This window comes from Danio rerio, chromosome 1, assembly GCF_052040795.2.
Source record: "Danio rerio strain M-AB ecotype USA chromosome 1, GRCz13ab, whole genome shotgun sequence".
Lineage (NCBI taxonomy): Eukaryota > Metazoa > Chordata > Actinopteri > Cypriniformes > Danionidae > Danio > Danio rerio.
Genome location: NC_141021.1, coordinates 34108673 through 34135000, shown reverse-complemented (window position 1 = coordinate 34135000; position 26328 = coordinate 34108673). Strand labels below are relative to the sequence as shown.

Here is a 26328-nt window from a genome sequence, read left to right as displayed (position 1 = left end):
TTTTCAAAGTTTGGACTTTCAGCAGTAAATGTTAAACTACACTGAACTGAACTAAATTCTGAAAACTGGACTGACGCAGTTTTAATTTCAATTTACAAGAACTTCTATGTTAGCTGCTTTGACACAATCTACATTGTAAAAGCGCAATAGAAATAAAGATTAATTTAATAGTATCAGCAGATATCAAGCAGACAGTCTACTAATACTACATTGAGAATGAATTGGCATGTGAACAAACTGTGCAAAATAAACCATCAAAATAAATCGATACCCATAAATACATGCAAACTGTATTACAGTAGATATATAACCACCATTAAATTGTAAATAAAGTTTGTAAAAAAGTGACATTGCGATATTTAGTTTTTTTCTATAATATATTTATAATAATATAATAATATCATATTTTGACATGGAGTGTAATTTCACCAGATGAAATGAATAGGTTTATTTAGAATGAAATTCCTAATTTTTGATATATTGGGATGATTCTGTAAGGGATTACATCTAAAAAATATGATAAACCAATCGCAAACATTGAGAAATATATACTTTACAAATAAAATATACAGCGTTTTATGACATTCTGGAAATCTAACAATATTCAGATACTCAGTTTTAATAATCCAATGTAAAATTACACTGTATAGTCTTCATCGTATACAGGGTCTATACTGGTACCTCAAAGAAACACATTTTATTACTTTTATACCTTTGTTTTTTTAGAGTGAACAGTGGATTTTGTAGATTTGGTTTTGTTGCAGTTACTCACAACAAATCTGTTATACACAGGTTGTTAGGTCAACAGACAGAGGATAGTTTGTCTCTTTTGGACTGATTGAATGCTTTTAATCATATTCAAATTTCCATCATGAAAGGAATCCGCTCACATGGGTTTTTAGCTACAGTACGTCTGTTAGTTGTCAAAAATGGATGTTTCAAGCAGAATTTAGTATCATCAATTATGAAAATCGTGTGATGCAGCTTTTATGGTTCAACAATTACTTATTTTATGAAAGTTAAGTTTAGACAGGGCGTCACGGTGGCGCAGTGGGTAGCACGATCGCCTCACTACAAGAAGGTTGCTGGTTTGAGCCCCGGCTGGGTCAGTTGGGATTCCGGTTTCCCCCACAGTCCAAATACATGCAGTATAGGTGAATTAAATAAGCAAATTTGTCCATGGTGTATGTGTGTGAATGAGTGTATATGGGCTTTTCCCAGTGTTGGGTTGCGGCTGGAAGGGCATTCACTGCATAAAACATATGCTGGGTAAGTTGGGGGTTCATTCCCCTGTGGTGAACTCTAATTAATCAAGGGACTAAGCTGAAAAGAAAATGAATGAATGAATAAATGAATGAATGAATGAAGTTTTAGACATAATAAACTACACAGTAGTGGTATTTGTGAATGAATCAGTGTTTTTGAATGAGTTATTTGAATGGTACAGAAATAGAAAGCCATGCATTTTGTGCTTAATCAAATTCAGTCACTGTTTTTGAAAGATTCACTTAAACCATTCAGAGAGCATTTGATACTTGTTATAACTATGATGTCTGGCACAATTAAGTCACTTTCGTCAGCACAAGATGGTGGTGCACCTTTCTTTGATAAATTACAGGAAATTACTGTAGTTTGTTAACTGTTTATACAAAAAATGAAGAGCAAAGAATTCGCAACGGGTGTGTTTAGTGTTTTTCACAAACAATTTCTGAATGCACTTTATGGTAATTGTATTTACGTGTATTGATTGTTATCTAATCATCCTGACAGATTCAAAAAGCTTTTTTTTAATAAAAAGCCTGACAAGGTTAACAGATAATGCTTCATGTATGCAAGTCATGTATGTTCTACTTGTGAATAAGATTTGTCCAACATGACTTGAATATACCATAACAAGTATTTATTTTTATTTTTATTTTGTTTCTGAATCAATGTTATTTAAAGGGGTAGTTCACTCAAAAATTCACTCACTTTTTACCCACCTTAAAGTGGTTCCAAACTTTTATAAGTTTCTTTGTTCTGTTGAAAACAGATTTATTAAAGGATGTTAGAAACTTGTTGCCGGAAAAATAAATACAAGTTCCAAAATTTCATGATAGAAACAATCAAAAAGTAACTTATGTAAACACCCTAATCAAACTGTTGTCTTATTCAGATTAAGGCAAATCATTTTATTGATCAATGATGTCCATATAAATATAGTCACTGAACTTTAGAAATGTTAAACAGGCAAAATCTGCGAAATAATGTCAATGAAAAACCCCTACCATTAAAGACTTGCAGGTTCTCTGGAACAGACAACTGACGTGAATGAAAAGTTTCAGTGTTTTTGGACTGTATACTATCAGTACAATAATGCTCAAATCTAAAATCTTCTTTTAAATCAGGTTGGGACATTTTTATTTCTGTAAAGAGAATATTTTAGAATAGATTTCATCATACATACAAACACAAGTTTACTATTTAGTCAGGAATTTGGCGTCCCTGTGTTGTCTTTCTTTCTTGGCAGAATGAGGTCACCCCTGTCTTCTACAATCCCACAAGGGATTTTCTTTCACACAACAAACTTTGACTAGCAAGTTTGTTGTAGTTCAAAGTTTTCAGAGGTTTTCTGATATCTTAAAAGAATGTTCTTGGCTTTTGGAGTTCCGAATACATTTTCTTTTTTGTTTTTTGCTCTGCTCTTGAGGTTTTGCAAGTTACAAGTTTACCTCACAGTGATGTCATCAGAGGCTGCCTTGCAGCTATTTTAGGACTAGTTTTGCCTTTTACAAAGGTGTGGAACAACTAAAGTTCAAGCCTCACAGCCAACCACAATCTCTTATAACTGAAATGTATTGATGGTGTCTTTACTTCGATCTAATAACCAGCCAAGTTGTCTAGAAGAACAGTGGGTCCAGATTTAGCTGTAGTATCAGCAATTCAGAAACACCAAAACACAGAACTATCCAAAATGTAATGCACGCATAAAATTGTGATTGTAAATTTCAGTGGCGCAGTAGGTAGTGCTGTCGCCTGACAGCAAGAATGTCGCTGGTTCGAGCCTCGGCTCAGTTGGTCGTTTCTGTGTGGAGTTTGCTTGTTCTCCCTGCGTTCGCGTGGGTTTCCTCCGGGTGCTCCGGTTTCCCCCACAGTCCAAAGACATGCGCTACAGGTGAATTGTGAATATGTGTAAATATGTGTGTAGATGTTTCCCAGAGATGGCTTGCGGCTGGAAGGCCATCCGCTGTGTAAAAACTTGCTGGACAAGTTAGCGGTTCATTCCGGTGTGGCGACCCCGGATTAATAAATGGACTAAGCCGACAAGAAAATGAATGAATGATAAGTTAATCCAGACATAATGTTCAAAAGCCAAGCAAACTATATGCAACCTATATTACCTTAACCATTCTGAAGTCGTTCTGTTATTCACATTTTTCTCAAATTTTTAGTTCTGATTTTTACAATTGTTATTTTAGCATTATTTTAAACTAATTGTCTGTGCAGCTTAGTATCTGTGGTATTTTGATTATCGGCTTTTGGCTGATTGAAAATGTTGAAACTCTAAATCTCATGTCTCTGTTGATGAACTGTTACTGGCTATTCAGTTTCAATCGAGTCAATGCATAAGTATAAAAGTCTTTAAGAGTTCAAAAAGGCAGTGAGAGAAGGCTGTTCAAATTTTATGTCATCTTATCTGATTCTTTTAATTCATGTGCATTACCAAATTAGTTCTCTGGAATGAAGAAAGTAATCATTGTTTTTATTTTTAAAATGGTAATCAAGCACGGCTTTGTTTATGGTTTCTTATATTCTGTCTTATTTTCAATTTCCCTTTTTGGATAACCAATACAGACTAAGGATAACCTGCAGATATGTAACCAGTTATTTTACCTTATGTACAGACTCTACCTGCTCTCTGACACTGTAAACTAACTAAATATCGACTAAGGAACAGTTTCCAGTATCTTTGTGTTTTCCAATTGTTTTCTCTTTTTGTAAAATGCATTATAAAAAAATTTATTAAATGCATTGTAAAAAATTAAAGTGATCACAACATATTTTTTATGTTACTTATCTTAGGTTTAAGTTTTTGTTTTTAACAGGAGTCAAACAGGTTTAAACTTTATTTTTTACCAGTAAAATACCATAATATGTTTGCAGATATTTTAGAAACATCAATGTTTTACTTGTAAAAGTTTTACAATGTTGTACTTTGATAGTCATTGGCTGCTAATAGGATTCCGCAAATTAGAGTTTGCAAATAGTACTTTTATGAAATTATATTATTTAGGATAAAGTCTGAATGTGCGAATATAAAACCATCTTTACCTTCTATGGGTACATTCACATACCCTGCCTTACAGGTGTAGTTCACTGACAGAATGCAGTCTTTTTGCTTGTTGATGATTAAATTACCCAGACCTTTTAGTTCCGTCTTCTTTGTTTGTCTTTGGCTAGGCAGAACCTTGGTTTTTAGCACTACAAAGTTTTGAATCTGGTAATCATGGAACATTATTTCTTGCACATGACCACACAGAATATTTTTGGCATCCAAAGACTTGTAGGCCTTTAACTTCTCTCTCGTAAAATAGTAGCACTCCCTTTTTTTTCTGCCACCTCCCTGCGCGCGTATTATGAAAGTTTACAAACATTAGACAGAATGAATTACAATATTGAGTTAAATATGAGTTAAAATGAGTACATCCCCTTTGAAAAGTAACATTTTCTAACAATATCCCAATGAAAACAGACAACTTCCAAAATGTTGACAAGACTAAGTTTAAGACATCTGATATCTAAAATTTCTCAAATAACATAAGGTTAACAAAATAACTTAATTAATTTTTTTGTTTGACTCAAATTAGGATGAAGCAAAAATGCATTTACAAAACAAAAACTACATTATCTGGTTGTTTTTATGGCCTTCATGATTTTTAATGACAGCATTAAAATCATGAATATATATATATATATTTTTTCACATTGTAGGTGGTGTTAAAGTTCTCTGGGTTTGGCTTGGTGTGCCAAGCCCACAGATCATTTTGAAGCATGTCAGATCCAGATTTCATTACATTTTTATTTACAGAAAAGATCAACCAAATGATTATTTGATATTTGACCATATAACCATTTATTGAAGCAAGTCATAGTCTGAAGTTATGAGGTAGAACAAGCTTTTATAGCTATTGAGATTTTTCTCTGAGAGCGAAGCTCAACAGAGGTTAGAGTTTACTAATCAATATTTTCAAAAATAGCTGAAGTGAACTTAAGCTGATCCATTAATTTCATAGTGCTGCCCTGTCCTAAGTGATGACTTCATCATGTAATGTATATATTTTTTATTCTTCTACAAAACTATACACAATTTACTAGCTTGTCATCATTCTAGATGATCGCCAAATCCTAATTTAATAATATATAAATGCTCTTAAAGTCTCCTTAAGTCTCCTTTAGCATTTCCAACCAAATGTAAATTTACCTAATTAAATAATTTTTTTTACTGCTCAGGTCCATGGTTTGTGTGTGTGTTTACTGTGTGCACTTGGATGGGTTAAATCCAAAGCACAAATTCCAAGTATAAGTCACTTGGCCACATGTTATGAATTTCCTTTCCTTTCCTTTCCTTTCCTTTCCTTTCCTTTCCTTCCCTTTCCTTTCATATTGTTTAATTTCATTTTCTTTCCTTTTTATTTCTTTTCTTTCCTTTCCTTTCCTTTATAGTAAATATTATAGTGTTTTTCAACCATACTATAATAAAGTGTGTCATACTGTATATCATGTTATTTACAACACTTTGTTAAAAATGCTGTAGCATACTATAGTATTAGCTATAGGGAACTTATAAATAATAATCATTAAAAAGCCTGTCTAAAAGATGGGTCTTAGGACAATATTTAAAAGTGTGAAGACTATCACTGTTCCTTAAATCCAATGGAAGCAAGTTCCATAGCAGAGGAGCCATAGAGCTAAGAGATCTGGCTTCCTTTGTGCTTAATCGAGTGCGGGGTGCCAAAGAAATAGAGTTGGATGATCAAGTGCAAGAAGATGTAGAAATATGGAGAAGTTCGATGAGATATTGAGGAGCAAGACTGTGAAGTGCCTTAAAAGTGAGAAGTAATATTTTAAAGAGCAACTATGATGAAAATCAACTTTTGTAAGTTGTTTAGACAGAACTGTGTATGTAAAGTGTGTCCACTGTCATATTAGAGTGATATGAACCCAAGTCAATATTTTTTTTAATTTCCTGACATTAAAATCAATGCGATTACACTAGTTTATTCATAAAAGGGACTAGTGCATGGATGAGAATTGCTGTATTAGTAGTTGTGAGAGAAGGATGAAGATGAGTAATATTATAACAAGGTGGAAACATATCAATAAAATTATTGATATGACCTTTAAAATAAAGTGTGCCTTTTAAGATGACACCCAAGCTCTTGACCTCCAAAGAGGGACAAATTATATTGTTATCAATATTTATGTTAAACCTAGCATTTTTTTTCTAAAACACTTTTAGTCCCTATGTGTAGGGCTTCGGTTTTATCGCTACTCAACTTTAAAATTAATAATAAATAAAATATATCATAATAATAAATAAAATAAATCCTATAGTATCCTTTAATTTTTACTACAGTAAACTGTGGCATATATAGGTTTATAAACAGTTTAAGACAGAATTATTAGCCCTCCTGTGGAACTGTAATATTTTTAAATTTATTTCCCATATTATGTTTTCCAGAGCAAGAAAAGAAAAATAAAAAAACATTTCGCTTTAAGCTAAATATATGAGTGTCTTGCGAAATAACTAGAAAAATATTATGTTCTGTCATCACGGAAAAAAAACAACAGGAGTTAATTATTTGTTATTAGAAATTGGTTTTTAAAACTATTATGTTTAAAGATATGTTGAAAACAATGAAAAGCCCCTGGAAATTAAAAAATAAAAATTTCTATAATTTAGGCTTTAACTGTATAAAGATGTACAACCAAAAAATGAAATGAGAGCCCTAACCTTTTCTGCTTGGTCAAACTAATTTAAAATGAGTTGAAACAACACAATTCTTAAGTGTTTTTTGAGGGAGACAACTTAATTGTTTTGTTTTCAATCCACTTACATATGTAAAAACTATTAAGTTATCTTAGTTTGTGTTGAGACAACCCTTAGGAATTGTGAAGAACGCAGCTTTTTTTTTTTACATTGTAGAAACCTTACACGGTACAGTATTGGGTGATTTATTTATTTTAGTATAGTTGCTGCATTACCTCAGCAACTACAATTACCAAAACAGGTTAATTCAAGCAGTTCACTGAAGTATGTTTCTAAAACATACAGTATGTGGTCACCTGTAACCTTAAAGAGGTCACTTTTCTATACTTTGATTCTCCTGCCAATGATTCATCTTTGACGCCACACCTTCGACTTCCCACGTATTGGTTTCATCCTGACTGCGTAATATAGCATCACTGGCCAAGACTCCTCAAAGTCACAACCTCCATCCAGATACCTGGGACTGCAGTCTGCTATCTGATTCCAGAAAGAGCGAGAGAGAGAACGCTAGCATTTCCAGCCATGGAGAGCAGAAGTTGTGGGAAGTGTGCTTTTGTTTCAGAGTTTCAGTGGATTCCGGTGTCAGTGTTTTATGCAGGTTTGGGATTTTGAAAGGAAATCGCAGATCATGGCTGTTCGCCACAAACAGAGGTGATGCTTTGCGCTTGCTTTTGCAGTTTTGTTTTCCTGAAGATCCATTTTTACTGCAGCGTAGCCGATGTACTGTATGTTTTCACATACTGTATTAGGTGTATAAAATGTGTATGAAGGTGCCAATGAATATTATCAGCCTGTAGTATCGGAGGCAACTTTACTTTTACATAGAAATTTGTGCAGTGTGTATTCACAATTTACAAGCTTTGTCTTTTTTCTTCCAGTGGAATCTATTTTAAATGGCTAAATGTCTTTACCATGGTCATTAGTGCAGCTAACCACTTGCTATAAGAGAATTGTTAATGTGCTTTTCCTTTGAGAAATGTTTCAGCTACGAAACCCCATCTTTTTTAGCAGACAGCAGTGGCTCATTGGCAGTTCATTAACAGTTTATTTTCGTCCTAGTGAAGGGAGAAGACAATCTGAAGTGGAGTTAGGTTAAACATCTTAGTTTGAATTCTGGCTTTACAAAGACTGATGTACATTATTTGATATGTTTCAGATATAATATGTGACCCTGGATCACTAAACCTCTTATGTTGCACTTGCACATTTTTGACAATAGCTAGAATCACATTGTTTGGGTCAAAAATCATTAGAATATTAAATAAAGATTGTAAATGTCCCACTGTTATCAATCAAAACTCAATTTTGATTAGTATTATGCATTTCTAAGCACTTCATTTAGACAGCTTTAAAGGTGATTTTCTCACTGTTACCTCAGGCTTTAGATCTTGAAATGGTTTTGTCTCTGCCAAATATTGTCCTATTATAACAAACCATACATCAACAGAAAGCTGTGAATATTAAAACAATCGCACGTAAGACTGGTTTGGTCCACACTCTGATTTTCTGATAACTCTTGCCAAAATGTCAGCATGTTTGTTTTCATCCGAAAATTAAAGGTTTTTGTTGATCATGTGCAATATTTTACAGCAGTGCATGCCTGTTGGGTTTTAGAATGCATCTTTCTTTGCTTTTGCAATTTATGTTTAATTCCAAAAAATTTGGGATCCTTGAGGACTTCTTGACATTTTTATAGACAAACGAATGATTTGATATACTCTAGGCAATGCAGTAATGCTGGACATTTTATTTTAGGTTTTTTGTTGTTTTTTATCCTCAAACCAACAGCTGCATATGTTTTCTCTTTGTCCATTGTTTCCACCAGGACACTGCACCAGCAGTTTGAGAGTTATAAGGAGCAGGTGAGGAAGATCGGGGCAGAAACGAAGCGACAGCAGGCTGTCCATAAAGATGATGCACCTACCTGTGGCATCTGCCGTAAGACCAAGTTTGCAGATGGCTGTGGGCATCTGTGCTCCTACTGCCAGACCAAGTTCTGTGCCCGCTGCGGGGGAAGAGTATCGTTGCGCTCAAATAACGTAAGTACCTACCGTCAGACCCTTTCATTTCTTTTTTTGTGTTTTTTTTTTCTCTCATCCGCCACATCATCTTTCTCACCATAGAGTAATTCCCACCTCAAACTTCATTTGTTTTATTACACTTATAAAAGACATCAGTTGTTTGGTTGATTCCCTTTTAGGGAATTTGCTGAATCTGTTTAAACCTTCGAACTGAAAGTCTAAATCCTGAATCCAAACAGTTCATCTCAGTTTCTACAATCCATATAAGTCTGCAGATTTAGACTGCAAAGTCCACACCACCCACAGCTCCTCTGAGCTTTATAAAGACTCGGCTCTTTGAGTGAAATCTTCATTGACTTTGCTAAGCACCACCAGGGTAATGTGTGGGACCGTGTCCAGCAGCACAACATGCGAGGGTCTATTTTAGGATCTCATACTTGGCTGCTGTCTCTAAAGACGGCCCCCCCCTTCTCTAGAGTGCTTACCTGAGAATGGACTCGTCTCACTGGGCTTGCTGAGGAACAATCTGCCTCAGTTCCGTCCGGCCCAGCTGGGTGAAGTCCCCTATTGTCATTTTAAGTCCAACGCAGGGTTTTCAATAAGGCCGGTCCTCTAAAAGCAGTGTTTTGTGGTTTTTGTTAATGTAACATGTAAGTTGTTGTTTATTTGTTTTTTAATCATACAAAATATATTGGTATGATTTTAATTAGTCAGTGTGGGTGGTGGTGGTTTATTTCTATTTTATGAGTTAGATTATTATTTTGTAAAGTTAATTCACCAATGGCTCTTTTCTTATTCTGAGCACACATTAGATATTTTGAATGAAACCTGAGATAACCGTGCCGCCAGGATGTTTATATGTATGATGGTGCAGTTGATTGTATGTGACAGTTTAGTGACTATCAAACAAGGGACAGAATTAATAAAAAAAATCTCTTTATTTGTGTTTCAAAGATCTTAGGTTTGGAGTGATATACAGCCTGAAATTATTCATACCCCTAGTAAATTCTGCCATTGATGTCAAAATGTTTATGTTTGGTCAATGACTTAAAATTTAAGATTGCTATCCCTACAAACATGGCAGGGTGATTTAATGTTCACATATAAAGTGTTGGGCTTGTCTATGAATGGCACTTTAAAAAATACAACCATCTTTATTGTTTTAATGTGTAATAAAATTTGATTGTTGCTAGATCGGATATGGTTAGGACGGAAGTTAACAAGAATTATTTATATAATTTTTTTAATTTCCCATTTATTTTAATTAATATATGTCTACCCCACACCAACCCTAAACCCAACCATTGCAGTACTGTATTAATATTAATTATTGTTATATAGTTGATTAAAAATTGCTGCTAAATTGATGTGCATATCACACTTCCAGCCGGCCGTGTATCCGATCTAGACTTTACCATAAAAGTTTCACCCACAACTTTGTATATTAACACAGCTTATCTTCCAAAATAAATCATCCAATTAAAGAGTTAAGATGCAAAACCCTCTAAATCCATCAAACCTCTTTTTTGTAAACAGGTATTCTCTATCAGGCTCCTCTGATTATGTTCAGAAGTTTCATTTTATATGTAATGATAAGGTTATTAGCTAGTAAATATAATTCCTTTTTTTTAAATGTCACTTTAGACAATTCTTTGGTTTTTAACAAGGTAGATTTTCATTTGCCTCAAAACCAGCTAAATCAACTTGTGCTTTTTAGCAAAAACCTCTGAATCCACCTATTGGGACAAGACAGTGTAACTTGTGGAAAAATCACTAAAGATGCAATTATAAATTATTTTACCAAACATTAAACACCTAAAATCTATAAATCTGTCAAATAAGTGGCGGTTAACTCTGCTGTGGTCACCCTTGATAAACCAGAGACTAAGCAGAAGGAAAATAAATGAATGAAATCTGTCAAGTAAGCGCATTAATTAATAACATTAAATATGACATTAATTAAATCTTAACAATCTGTTGTCATTTTTGATATTTGGGATTTAGATTTAATGTGAGTAATGTAAACATTGTAAGCTAAGCTTGATAGATTCAAATAATGTAGTGCAAAAACATTGTGAAACATCAATGTCTGTGCATTATCCATTAATATAAAAAGCTCATCAGATGTATAGGTATTATGAAGTAATATAAATAATGTAAAGTTTTATACATTATATTTATCTTTTAAAAATAGCTTAAATTAGCAAATAAAAGACATGGTGGGCCTACTGGGCAAAAAGGGATGAATATGAATTTTAGAAGCTGTCATTCATTCATTCTCACCATACTTAAAGGGCCATGAAACCCCCTTGTTTCAGCAGGGTGTTTTCACACCTCTACTTTGGAAAAAGTCCGGAAAGTGGGCGTGTCCAGCTCTGTTTAGGGGGAGTGTCGGAGGAGCAAAAGAAGGAGGGTCTGTAAAAATTAGCATAAACATGAGAGAGTCGGTTTAGGCACGTGCTGATTTTCACAGAGCCAAAACACACACACACACACACACACACGGGAGTAAGACAGCGACTGTGTTTACATGGACATCAGTAATAGAATTATTTGACAAATTATTAATGGTGGACTGCAGTTTGGCTCTTTCATTCAGGAATTGCATTTATGCCCCTCGTGACAAACTAGATAATTGATCCGAGGAACTGCTTTAAGCGTGTATTTTTCATGCAATGTTTGTTACCACAAGGCGAATGAGAAAAAAAACCCTCTGTGTTTCCCGAAAACTTAGATGCACTCGGCAGGTAGCGCCAGAAAGCCGTGTGTGTTAGTCCTGTCACAAAGGCCCCGTTTACACTGCTAGTTAAATGTAACCCAATTCTGAGTTTTTGCTCATATGTGACACAGATCGGATCTGTTCTGTGATCGTGTAAACACGAAAAAAAAACACATGCATTCGGATATTCAAAGATTGGTTTCAGGCCTCCTTCATATGTGGAAATAAATCTGATATAAATTGGAAATGTCACAATGCAACTGTTATGTAAACAGGCAAATCAGATTTATTGAGTCATTACATTCTGTACATCATCAAACTTATGACAATGTGGTGCGTCTCCACAGTTTAATAATGTAAAAGGAAGAGCATGTGTGGAGATTCCGACGCAGTAAACAACAACAACAGAGGAAACATGAAGAAAAGTGGTCAGTCGCCACAATTTGCTCCCACCAGACCTGAGAGCTCTCCCTACCCACACATTCCTCTGAATGGTGGAGGAAATCATACAGCATATGAACCATAAGCGCAAGCTGCGATGACTGCCCTTTCCCACCTCCGCCTCGTAATCATTTTAAAGTTGGGCGAACTTCGTGTTGTAACTTTTGCTTTTTGTCGCTAATAATACATGCACTGCAGGCTACACATAGAACAACTTTATTCTCTCTAACACCAGTACGTACACAGGGGAAGACTACATCTTCAACTACACGCACACACATCAGGGCCATACCATTACATAAACTGTATGGGGGTAAATCTGGACTGAACCATTAACTGCTTATACTTCACCGCATATTTCGCAGAGCTAAAAACAAGACAATTTCTTCCATCGTGGCTAGTGTGGCACAGATGATAGAACCCGCCTTTATGCATGCATCGTAAATTGGATGGCAAGTGTAAACGCATGAATTGGATATAGGCCACAATTAAAAGAACGTGTAGCAGCAAATTATAAAAGCAACACTGGATGTTTGTTTTGGCAACACATTGTGTCGTCTCTCTGCTGTCTGAACACTGTAACCGATAAAAACAGTCTTGGAAGCTATCATGCATTGTACTGAAGTTGCACAATAGAGTGCTCTGATTGGTTTGAACCAAGTCTTACTCATCTAATACTAATAAAGCACTCCCAGGTACAGATGTCTAGTCTACAGGTTGGAATACACGCTTAGATCTCATGGCTGTGACGCAGCTTCAAAACATTGTTTCAAACCGGAAGTACGAATTTGCTCAAAAATAACGCAAAAACAACCAATTTTCACTTCTCAGTGGAATATGTGTCGTATTAGTGTTTTTAGCACCTTGGGACACATGACTGTCAACAGCTCAAAAAATGTGTTTTGGTGTTTCGTGACCCTTTAAGGTTTTGGTCTCTTACGTCCATGTGGGATAAAAGAACAGCAACTTAACTCTGTCTTTTGTGAAACACAGTTGGCGTTTAATGTATAGTAAATCGGACTGATTCAAAATAAGGCTATTGCACAAAAACCTTATGCATGTTACAATTCCGACTGTACAGTGTATGTGTTTTTTTTCTTATAATGAGTTTTGAGGTAAGGGACGCTTTCATTTGCCATTCACTGACAGTCGGACAAGCTCATCCAGTTCTTCAAACCCCGTCTTTCTTTTAAAATCTAAATCAGAAGCAGAATAAAACTGCCTCCTCATAAAAGCTGGCGTTTCAGCTCGCTGCTAAGGTACATTGAAAACATATGATTCGATTCGCGCCTTCTGATTGGTTCTCGGGATATAAAGTTTTTTGCTGTCAAAGGCAAGTGGCGTTTAGAGGCTTTTACCAACAAACTGTTATTTATGAGTGCGCTGACGCTGGGATTTAGAGGATTAGAAGCAAATCTATTTGTTGATGGTGTACTACGTGCCTTAAGCATTCACTCAATGTCATTAGCTCATATTTAGCGGAAGTGACATTTAGCGGCTTTTGCATCTGAACTCTTGAATTATTAATTAACTAATTTTCTTTTTTATATCCAAAAAAGTAAGTAAATAAATAAAAATGTAAAGGAAGCATAACATCAACATGTTGATCTTAGCAGTTTCACAAATAATAAAAATAAATAATAATAAATTATTATCCCAGCCAAACTAAAAGAAACAAGACTTTCTACAGAGGAATATATAATAGGGAAAACTGTGGTTTTTAAATAATTGGAAAAACAAAAATTAATTTGCACAGGATGAAACAAAACACTATACTGTACTATATATGATTTCAAATAATATACAGTTGAAGTCAGAATTTTTAGCCCCCTTCGAATTTTTTCTTCTTTTAAAATATTTTCCAAATTATGTTTAACAGAGCAAGGAAATGTTCACAGTATGCCTGATAATATCTATTTTTTTATAATAAAAAGTAATATTTGTTTTATTTCGGCTACAATAAAAGCAGTTTTTAAAAAATTTTAAACACCATTTTAGGGTCAAAATTTCTAGCCCCTTTAAGCTCCTGCACTGTTAAACACTGTTATACAATAACTTGCCTAGTTACCCTAACCTGCCTAGTTAACCTAATTAACTTAGTTAAGCCTTTAAATGTCACTTTAAGCTAGAAGTGTCTTGAAAAATATCTAGTAAAATATTATTTACCGTCATTATGGCAAAGATAAAGCAAACCAGTTATTAGAAATAAGTTATTATAACTACAGTTTTATGTTTAGAAATGTGCTGAAAAAATCTTCTCTCCATTAAACAGAAATTGGGGTAAAAATAAACAAGCGGCCTAATAATTCAGGGGGCTAATAATTCTCACTTTTACTGTACATGGTTGTGCTTCAACACTATTAACACTATTCGTATTTTCATAATATATAATATAATTTTAGGATTTATAACACTAAATTATCAATTGGTTTTCAGCAATTAAGTATCAGCCAGACCTGCCATATTGATGTATTTATAAACATACATTTTATTCTTAATGTAGTATTGTGCACAAGTGTTTGAATGCCAATGTATGTACATGCTGACAAGCCGTTCAAGGGTTTCTGCTCTCAATTCAATCACTCAAATTCACTTTTATGCTAATCAGAATTCGGTTACATGCTCTTAATATTAAAATTTCCTTTTGATAATTAGTCTTTCCCTTTTGATAATTTGCACAGTAAAGATCAATATGTGTCAGATTTGCCCAGCCAGCACTCAGGATCAATCAATACCAAGGCCAATTGCTGCAACACAGAGCACACACTTTACATGCAGTTTCTGTGTTTTCCTGTAGGGGGCATTGCAGATACAAAGTCGTGTAAGCTCAATCATCCACAGACACACATTGTCTAAAAAAAAAGAAAAAAAAATGATGCTCACACAGATTCAGCGGGGCTTCACAGTGTCGGCCAAGCATCCTGAGAGGTTGCTTGGACCATTTCATCTGGGTTTTGTGATGCTCTTATTTTATTTTAAGAACATTTTTAAATCGTCAGTGTTCTGTTCTAACATCTCATCTATAATAATAGATCTATACTATTCATCTATACTAATAATCTATGCATACATGACCATTGCTGACAGTTTGGTGTTTAAAAAAAAAAAAAAAAAAAAAAAAAAAAACATTTTTAATCACTCAACGAATAACATTTCACTTCAATATGCCAATATTTCATGCATTTAAATACAGCGTGCCTTTATTTATTTATTTATTTATTTATTTATTTATTTATTTATTTATTTATTTATTTATTTATTATTATTATTATTTTTATTTAGTTTGTTTTATTATTTTCGTGCATATGTCTGTTTTGCATCTCAGGCTCATGAAAAAAAAAAACATCTGAAATGATATAATGTTGCCTTTTTATGTATAACAGTGTTTTCAAAATGAAATAAAATATACAGTATACAAATAAAAATACAGTGAGTGGCACTAAAATATATTCAGTTTATTTAAAAAAAAAAAAAAGCATAAATGGGACTGTATTGTTCAATGATGTTGGTTAGTGCATGTAATGCCAGGTAAGCTGCCAAGCAAGTACAAATATAAAACTTTCTTTATCTCTAATGAGTGCAGTTTCTAATACACCATTGTAATGTATTTACATTACTGTTTACAATCCAGTAATCATGGAGCATCCAAAGTCGTGTATTTCGCTATAATATATAGTATGTGAAAAATAGTATACAAGTTGCTTAAGATATTTATAGTAGTCAAATAAACAGTAAGTACCCAGATGACCTACTACTTCATGTGGTTCTGCAATACACGTTCAGTGGACACTTTACTATCCCATGAGGCTATGTGAGAGAATTTATGAAGGGTGTGAAACAACACAACTAACATGGGAAGATAATAACAACTTGGCAGATGCAGAACATCCGAATTCCATTCTTACTATTCATAGTCATTCTATGTAGAATATACCTTTCTAATTGTTGTAAAAAGTAAATTTAAATAGTACTTTTTTGTAGTATGCAATTTCTGATACAGCTTGAGTGTCTTTATGAAATAATTTAATGCAAGGCCTCTGGTGTTTTCAAGCAAAAAAAAAAAAAAAGATCATGTGACACTTGTGGTGACTGAAATCACATTTCATGTTATTTTGTATAAACAAATGGATTAACAGCACATTCATTGTTTAAATAAAAATAAGCACTCAAAAAACAAAACAGAGAAGAAAATGCAAGAAATTTGGTTATATTTGGAAAACCTCATTTTTAGTCAAATACTTATTTCTTTTTTGTTAAAAAAAACTTAAAGATTTTAGATGTTTTCAGGATTTTATTTTGTTAATTTTCACTTTAAAAAAATGAAAACTCTATCACCATTACTCTCCGTTCACTTGTTTCAAACCTGTTAGAGTTTCTTTCCTCCGTTGAACACAAAAGAAGATATTTTGAAGAATGTTGGATATTGGTAGCCATTGAATGGATGTCAGTGGCCACTAAATTACAGCATTCTTCAAAATATCTAATTTTTGGTGAAAAAAAAAATAACTCAAGAGATTTGAAAATGCTTGAGAGTAAATAGTGAGTTCATTTTTATTTTGAGGGAACTTATGAAATATGAAATATTCAGAAATTGTATTAATGTAGCTTAGTTATTTATTATGGTATTTCCAAGATGATGCTGTTATTTATTAGTGTATAAACACAGGAGGATAAGGATACAGAAAGAGGCATTTTGTTTTTATTCTGATTGTAAAATTATTTTTAAAAGTCAATTGAATTAATACAGTTGAGTTAAGTGAAAAATATATAAGTAAAAAAGAGATAACCATGTGATGTTAATTGTATTAAAAAAAAAAAAAAATCGTATCACTCAAAATTTGAAAATCATCACCTTGAAATTATAAGGGCTGTATCTCAACGCAGAGAACGGACTTGCGTTCTTGTGGAGACCGGTCTTGCCTGGTGTCCTTGAAAGAACAAACTCGGGAGACCGCAAGGACAGAGAACGTGTGCTGTGAGGAATGAGATGCTGTGTTCTTCTTGATGGTCACATGACCTTCACGCGTTAAAAATGGAAACTATTTAAACATTACAGCATTCATACAACGATTTATTGTTTTTCTCCTTTTCAAAATATATAATTTGCATTATAATTTGCATTTGCATTAAAAACTTAAATTTATTATTAATTATATTTACATTATAATTATATTTATATTTATAATAAATATACATTGCACAATATAAATAAAACATATTTTAATACGAATTTCAGCAAATAAACTAAATTAACGTGTTTATTCCTTTAATAAAATTTTCATGGTAATGTTTAAGTTTACCATTTTTTTTAGGAAAACTCCTGAAATAAATTTTGCATTCCATATGGAAAACAGTATGTGTATAACATTAAAAAAAAAAAAAAATATATATATATATATATATATATATTTATATATATATATATATATATATATATATATATATATATATATATATATATATATATATATATATATATATATATATATATATATATATCCTATAATGTAAATAAGAATGTCAAACCCTCAATTTTGATAAAAATGTCAGATAGAACCTTACAATTCTAAGGTGACGAAATATAAACCTATGTTTTTTTGTCACAAGGACTCAATTATGCAATTATTATTATTCCATCAGCAAATTAATACAATTTATAAAAATGCTATGAATAGGTGTTAGACTCGAGACGAAAAGCAATCTGTTAAAATGTGTTTTCAACTACTTCATTAAGTGCTCAAGAATAGACAAGTTCAAAATTTTGTAGCCCTTGTTGAGGGTTGTCTATTGTACTTGTGAATGGGTCAATGAGAATGCATATTAATTTTAAAGTGTAATTATTAGGAAATGTCTTGATAAAATCCATTTAAGTGGTCACTTATAACGCAAAGGAACATGTTATAATACAAGTGGAATTTAACCATTTGTTTCAATTCAAGTTTAAATTCAAATTTAAATTCAAGTTGTAATTTATTGTGTTTAAATTCAAGTGGATTTTAACCATTTATGTTTCAATTGCTGAACAACTTAATAAATGATGGAAACAGAGCATTGGTATATGCAAGAAGTTGATGATCTGCCCATTTATAATAATTTCCCTAAAAAGGAAAAAAAAAGTAGTTTTTTTTACCGCCGTCTTAGTTTTCATATAAAAAAGCAACTTGTAGGTTTGAGTTTGAAAATTTGCCAAAATATTGGTAGACATTTTTTTTCAATGAGCCTGGGTAGCTATTTTGACACACAAGAGAAAATGTGGTTGCTTCACTAACACTTTCCCACCTCCTTTTCCCTCCTCCCACTCCTCCCCACGTTTCTTTTTCACACACTCTCTCTCTCTTTCCATTTCTCACCATTTATTTTCAATTTTAATTTCACACTTTTTTTCTCTTCCACCTTCAACCCTCCCTCCTTCCCCTCCTCCCCTCCTCTCTACCTCTGTTTGCTTGTCTTTCACCCTCTGCTTCCTGGACTGCATGACTCAAGGAGGATAAAGTGGTTAGAGTTTTTCTGTTCTTTTTTGCTGTGCACTCTACTAATGTGATTTGAAGAACTTGTGTTATGTCTGAATGTGCAATATCACTGGATTGAATGAACTAATGCCATTTCTGTTGCTGATATAAGCACTTGTGTATGTACGTTTGTGTGAGTGATTTGAATTAATGCAGAAGTACAAAAAAAAAAAGGTTGGAGTTCATACACTTTTAAACAACTATAGTTACATTTGCAGTAAAAAGGCATCTGTTGGCAGTAATTCACCATAAAAAATAAGCTGACTGTTTATTATTTTTTATTTTTTCACAGAGATATGGGATGGGGTTTTTGAGCATATTTGACAACTTGTTACTGCATATGTTACGATGTGCAAGTGAACTACAAAAATCTTCTCAATGGTGCTAATAAATAATAACATAAGACAAAATGTGATTTTGATAAAACAGAATACAAACATAATGCTAAAAATTAGCTAAATGACAGAAAAGGTAACATAACCTAATGTAAATAAACAAATAGGAATATTTTTTTTTACTGTTTTACTGAAAATTGTTCAGTCAATGTACGCGCTTCGAATGTTATCCCTCGATTGAATGGGCATTATCAGTGGTTATCAGCTATTAGAGAGGGTGCTCGCTGCAGAGCCATTCGAGGAGAGCTGAGCTCCAGCGAGGGGGAGCATGAGCTGTCGCTCCTCCTCCTGTAATCTGTTTTAATGCGTACACCAACCCCACCCCTAACCCTACCCCCTGTGACATCACTCGTAGAAGAAGTGCAAAAAAGGTGGAGCTCAAGCTTAAGCTCCCCCTCGCTGGAGCTCTCCCTCAAATGGCTCTGCAGCGAGCACCACTTGATTAGATATGGCCCAGTAAGGACCTTTTACGTCTACTGGTAGGCTCAGAAAGCTGTTATTAACCATATACATGGTTAATCAGCTATACTAATAAGACTCCAGATCCATATCTGTTTTTACATTACTGTGATGGTTGGATTTAGGGTAGGGGTAGACATTAATAAAATACTATTAAAGGAAAATTTATTAAATAATGTAAATAATTCTTATGGTTAATCAGCTATATTAATAGAGAAAACTCCAGATCCAGATCTGTTTTTACATTACTGTGATGGTTGGGTTTAGGGTCAGCGTAAGGGTAGACTTAAGAAACTACAATAAATGGGAAACAGAATAAAAATGTACACTGAAAGAAATTATTCATAGATGACTTCCTGGATTTACTTAATTTTTTTGTTTTGTGGTTCTAAACAATTTATTTGAGCTGAATTTAAACAAACAAATTAAGCTTAATATTATTACATGAGTGTTTGCAACAGTTTTGCAGACATCATTTTTTTCAGTGTATCTGAGGAAAATCTGTCACAGTATTTACTCCATTAGCTCTTGCTTTGTTGTTATTAAAAATCTGACCTGCCAGTTAACTCACTACTCTGCTGTTTTTTCCTTTTTGGATTTGTTTGCTGAATGTAAATGTTTGTACATAGTAAGTAGGGAGCTTGACACCATTTTCTTTTGTACCTTCTTTTCATTGGTTGTTTTTGTGGACAAGGGAGTTAGGTGATAAAGTGTTTGTTTTCTTTTTCTTTTGCTGGAAATAGTGAAGTTAGAGGGAGTTTGAGTTTGAGTTTAGATTGTTTTGTCTATTATTTTGGCCTGGTCAGCTCCTGAAGTTGAAAAAGACACATTTTGTTTGAGAAAATCAATGTGTAAATAAAATCTCTATAGATTTTCTTTAGCAGCATCACATGTGCTGTCTTACCTTTTATGTAGGATCTAGATTGATAAGTTTTGATGTTACTGTGACAGTTGGGTTTAGAGTAGGGGTAGATGTTATTAAATAATATAAATAATTCTTGTGGTTAATCAGCTATGCTAAGAGAGAAGACTCAGATGCAGATTTGTTTTTACATTACTGTGACGGGTTTAGGGTTGGTGTAGGGGTAGACGTTAATAAAACACAATTAATAGGAAATTTAATAAATGATGTTAATAACTCTCATTAACTTCCGGCTGCAGCCGTATGTGATCTATAGCTGATTAGCCATGTGGATGGATGATAACAGCCTTCTGAGCCTACCAGTAGGCCCATATCTATCAGCTGATAACGCCCGTTCAATTGAGTGACAACATTCAAATAAGCTGGAAAATCATAGTTTTATTTGAAGAAAAAAAAAACATATTTGAGGTATTTTATAGTAAAACATATAATGTGGTTATACTTATTTCATGAAATTAATTTCTTAACAATTCTCATTGTGTTCGGTAAGGTTTTTGCACTAAGGGTTTTTACTTTTCGCCTTTTTGTTAACTTTTTGTTAAAGTACATTTTTAACAGCATTGTCACCTCACTGAACTGATTTTTGTATTTATTTCCTGCTGTATTGAGCACAAACACATTTGGACTAATTATGCGCCCGTTATTTGTCTTCTGTTCATGCAAAGTGTCTCATAGGGAAAGACAGGGTAAGACATTCTGAGTATTGTAGATTCTGCATGGGCCACCGATTATTTCCTCATGAGATCCAGCTAATAGGAAACTAGCATGTGTTGGCTGAACCCCATCCCCCTTTCCTTCCTTGTTGCTAATGCTAGGGATGCTGAAGTAGTTTCACAGCAAGGGGGTGAGGGGAATTGGGTATTATTTGGATTTGTTAGAGTTTTGATGTCTCAAAACTGGTTGCTCTTTAGTCGAATGGGTTTAACGTAAACACTGTAACGTTAAACTGTAAATAGAGCATTTTCAGTAGACACAGTGAATGGATTGCCCTTTCGCTTAAGTGCTACCAGTGATGAACGAATGCTTATCTGTGCATGTTCACTGCACCTGCTTGTGCCCTGGGACTGCAATAGGCATGCCAAGGGGTGAAAGTTCAAGGACAAAATGCAAGGTTTTACCATGCCTGATATGGTTATGCCATATTCACTATTCACTAGTATTGATGAAAGCACTCAGAGAGAAAAAAGTTACCCTGCACCCCAGTGGGCACTTGCGACTTGTTTTTTTGTACTATTATGTGTGTGATGTGTTTCCTGTCAGGTGTCTGTGTGTTATTGTTGCTGTGTTTGTGTTTGTTATCTGTTCTTGAATGACTGGTAATAGTGTTATGGTGGTAAAATGACAAATATATACTACCTTTCTTGTTGTTTAACTATCACTTGCTTGGTGATATTGTTAAAGTGCTCAGATTCTAAATGTAGTTGAACAGTCCAATGGTTTTAATGCTTAAGCCCAAAGTACTGTATATGGAAGTACATTACTATACTTCATTAATAGTCTTTATAAACACAAGCAGTTAACACATATGAATTAGAAAGTTTAATCTTTGTCCACTGTCTGTGCTACATTTCTCTACAAGTTAGAATTCACAGCTCAAGGAAATTGAACCCAAATCACAATATGGCAAATAGTATTAACATCCATGCACATAACAAAATCTTGAGTCAATCTTTGTGGTGTTAGTTTGTTGTGTAATACTATGTAAACTGTTAGACTTGAAACTTTAGTTATTCACTTGCAAAAACACCCAGTAAAATACAGTTCACTACTGTAAAATGCACTGCATTGTGGGTCACTTTGAAACTTTTACAGTAACTTACTGCATATTAGGACTTTGTGGTATTCTACTGTAATCAAAGTAATCAAGTACTGCTACTGTAGATGAAGACAAAAATGAGACCATTTATGTAAAAAAAAACAGTCACTTGTCAACATTTTTTTTTGTTTTGTTTTGTTTTACTGCTAGTGTAAAATGTAAAGAAATCACAGTACACGTACTGAATTAAAATGTGGTAAAGGGCATTTTACCATAAAAATAAGTTGCAACAGTGTTGGGCAATAGTGTTGCTGCAAGTAGTTATGCTACTAACTTAACTATATTTCTCAGTAACGTGGCGGTAGCGTCGCTACTTTCTAAATCAAATAGCTTTTAAGTAGCGAAGCTATTATTTTAAGCAAGTAGCGCAGTAGCGTCCACACAAGCTACATTTACCGATTGCGGATCATTAAGTGACGCCATCACTATTCGCAGAGCTGTGAAGCTGGGGTCTGGCCAATGAAAATAAATCCATATGATAGTGAGAATGGTGAATTCTTCTTCGTGGTTTACTGTGTTCGAAAACAAACTTTTTAGTGAGTTACTGCCACCTCTCGCTCCGGTCGGTGATGTCGACATGAGAAACTTGCTTAATGGATAGATGACTGTAGAGGAATTATTTCCCAAGCAGTACCATACCTCGAAGTACATGTCTTAAATTTGTTTCTGATGCTGTGCTCTTGTTAGAATTAAATTAATTTTAAATTTATCCACTGTTTGTTCTGAAAATGTGCCCAAGTGCACATGAAAAATTATAAAATTAGTTGTTTAATGTAAATACAGTAAATAAAATATTTTAAATACTATAGTGTTTTAAACATATATGTTTATATTATAACATATATATTTATGTTACGCTTATATATAGTATTTGTATGATGTAGTGTTTATATATATATAATACCATAGTGTTTATATAATACACTTTTCTATATATTTCCCTTTACTACACATTACTATAGTATTTTTTATGTGCAAGACAGGATTTTTTGACCTTTTTGTTTTTGCTTTCTAGTAAAAAAATGTTTTTGTTTGGAGCAGCATGTTAATTGCAGTAAATTACTGAAATTCACAATTATGCTTCATATGTTTCATTTGGATTGAAGTTGGTTCTGTTTAAAAATAAAAAATAAAAATAGCTTATATGTAGCTAAGCTACTTTTGCCATGTAACTTTAGCTTAGCTTGCTAAATTTCTGAGGATGTAGCTTTCGGTGTAGTTAAGCTACTTTTTAGGTAGAGGAACTAATAGCTTAGCTCATTACATTTTCCTAGTAGCTTGCCCAAAAATGAGTAGCGGTAAGGTTATTCTACTGTAAAATGAAATTGCGGTTGGGCCCTGCTACTGAAAAACACATTTACTGGTATGTTATTGTTACAGTAACTTGCTGGCAACAGTGCTGCCAGTAAGTTACTGCAAAAACACAATCAAATATCTAACCGTTTACACTAAATAAATTTTCCATTGGTATTTTCATATTAAAAAAACGATTTTATGTCTATGCTTATATTTACATTGTTACTTTTTTTTTCTGCAAAGTTGGTCATTGACACTGAAATGACTGGAAATGCTTTTGTTTCTATTGCACTTATGTTAATAATGTATATATTACATAGTTTCTGCATCTTTGAATTATTGTGGCAATATTTTGAGGAAAAGAACCATTATTATTATTTTTTTATTTATGAGGACATTTTAGACTAATTATATTCAAAGTGCCATCAGCTTTTAGCATGTACCTGCTAACTATGCTAAATTTACTCACTAGTGGAAATGTTTTGGAAAACTAGTGCAAAATGATTTAAGAGAAATATGGTTGCTGCTGGCTAACAGGATAAAAAAGCAGTCTCTTCCTTACAGTCTTTTAGTGCAAAAAATGCTTAGCTTAGCCATTAGCCATGTTTTAGGTGAAGGAATGAGCTTTATTTACCAGTGTAACGCCTCCCTTCTGACCAGCAGTTGGCTTGGGACCCTATTTATCCCTGTTCTGTTAACATGAAGTACACAAATGCTGATGTACGCACATGCTATTCCTCCTTTCAGTCTTTCTTTAGCCTGCCAGTGATTGAGCTTAGCCAAGCAAATGTGAAAGTCCTTCAGGAGCCTGTATGAGGTGTTTGGATTGATGTTTGACAGCTACTGTATGAGTGCTTTAAAACGGATATAGTATTTTCTTAAGCAGAACGAGGTATTATGAAAATTGAAAATTGTTTTTCAAAAGATCAAGTGATCGCTTGCTTTTTAAACTGGTGCTGACATTAGGCAGCCTGGTACAGGTGTCTGTTTTAATATTAAATTCCCTTGAGTGCTTCACTGGAAGCAAGTGTGCGTGTATTTATGTGATGTATGGGCAAGTTTGCTCTTTGGGGTGTGCAATGGAGACTGTGTCAGCAGATCTGTCAGTTTTTGAGAAGAAGGCAGTTATTTTTCATAACCCATTTCTTCTGAACTAGCACAGTTGAGCCCCAGTCCTTTTCCCCAGACCACTGGAAAAGCAATAGTCTGCCTTATTTTTCACTGTCATCTCCCACCTGCATTCACTTTTCTTTAGTATCATACATGCAGTATGTAATTTAGTCATGCCATTATGTTCACTTGTTTATATTTACTCTCCTTCAGGGCTTATTGATAGAGTTTTAAAATGATCTTGTTTTTTATTTTTTAAAAATTTTTATTTTTTATTTTTTATTTTATTTTTTAATTTATTTTTTTAAACCCTTGTGTCAATTAAACAAAATTAATAGAATTTAATGTTGAATATTTGAAACCTTTTCATTACAGTTTGTTTACATAATGCCACAGATACTTTTAATGAGAAAAGCAACATATATATATATATATATATATATATATATATATATTCATTCATTTTCTTGTCAGCTTAGTCCCTTTATTAATACACTACGGCCAATTTAGCCCACCCAATTCACCTGTACCGCATGTCTTTGGACTGATGGGGAAACTGGAAGACCCGGAGGAAACCCACGCGAATGCAGGGAGAACATGCAAACTCCACACAGAAATGGCAACTGAGCCGAGGCTCGAACCAGCAACTCAGCGACTTTCTAGCTGTGAGGCGACAGCACTACCTCCTGCGCCACTGCTTCGCCCATATATATGGCCTGCGGCCTTGTGCCAATGCACACCTCCCACCAGTGCTGATATACAGCTATATCGCACTGCTACGAGTATGATATTTCTCATTTATACTTGCGTTTATACAACAGTTCGACGGCACAATAGTGTATATAAACATGGAGAGTCTGAAACCCTCTGTGTTAGGAACTACTTTCTTCCACCATTCATTCACATCTGCAGCTGACGTCAGAACAGCAGAAGTTGTTACTACTTCACTAACTTTAGAGCTAGTATTTGAATGATTCTCTATAGTGTAATGTGAAGCAGCGCTTCTGGTGTGTGACCACCTTAAGGGGATGACAAAACAGCTGATTTTGCTTTAAGATTATAAGGCTGAATGTGACATGAAATGCCATCCATCTACAGAGATTTCTCCCTACAGTCTCTTACAGTCTACTGTATTTCTCTGTTGCCGTCGGTCCTGTGACGGGTGCCAGGTGTCCCAGCGTTTACCCGGAGACTTTATGGAATAAAAAAAAGAGACAGGAACTATTTCGCTCTTCCTATCGGCCTTTATGCAATTCTCCCAAGGGCTGTCGAAAACATGCATGCCAGTCAACAACGAGTAGGCAAAAGGTAAAGAAAAAGACACTCAAACATCCGTTGCAAAATAAAACGTTACATTATTGAAATAGAAGAATGATACAGTGGTAGCGCGACCATCACAAACTTCTCAGAGCTCGCTGAACTGAACTGAGCTCCCATACATGCATGCTTACATATCAAAGGTAAAACGACCACAGAAATAGTCCTCTTAAACAGGACATTTATACACAATGCTTATCAAACATTAAGTGACCGTTACAATATCACATTAATTAACCTCAAACAAAACAGAGCAGTCACTAACTTACCAGACAGCTGTTTGTGTTTGCGAT

At 34.0% G+C, this 26328-nt stretch overlaps 1 protein-coding gene across 43 annotated transcripts in view; it reads left to right on the top strand.

Moving 5' to 3' along the window:
• rims1b (regulating synaptic membrane exocytosis 1b) overlaps positions 1 to 26328 on the top strand; it is a 127304-nt gene that overhangs the window by 21625 nt on the left and 79351 nt on the right. For 21 of the 43 annotated variants that reach the window (XR_015475863.1, XR_015475864.1, XM_087236250.1 and 18 more), the window contains 1 exon segment: positions 8856 to 9069. Coding sequence is in view for 40 of the 43 variants with exons in the window: in XM_087236250.1 (XP_087092376.1) it covers positions 8856 to 9069 (214 nt within the window). In the remaining 3 variants the exon portion in view is untranslated. 43 annotated transcript variants of the gene reach the window in all.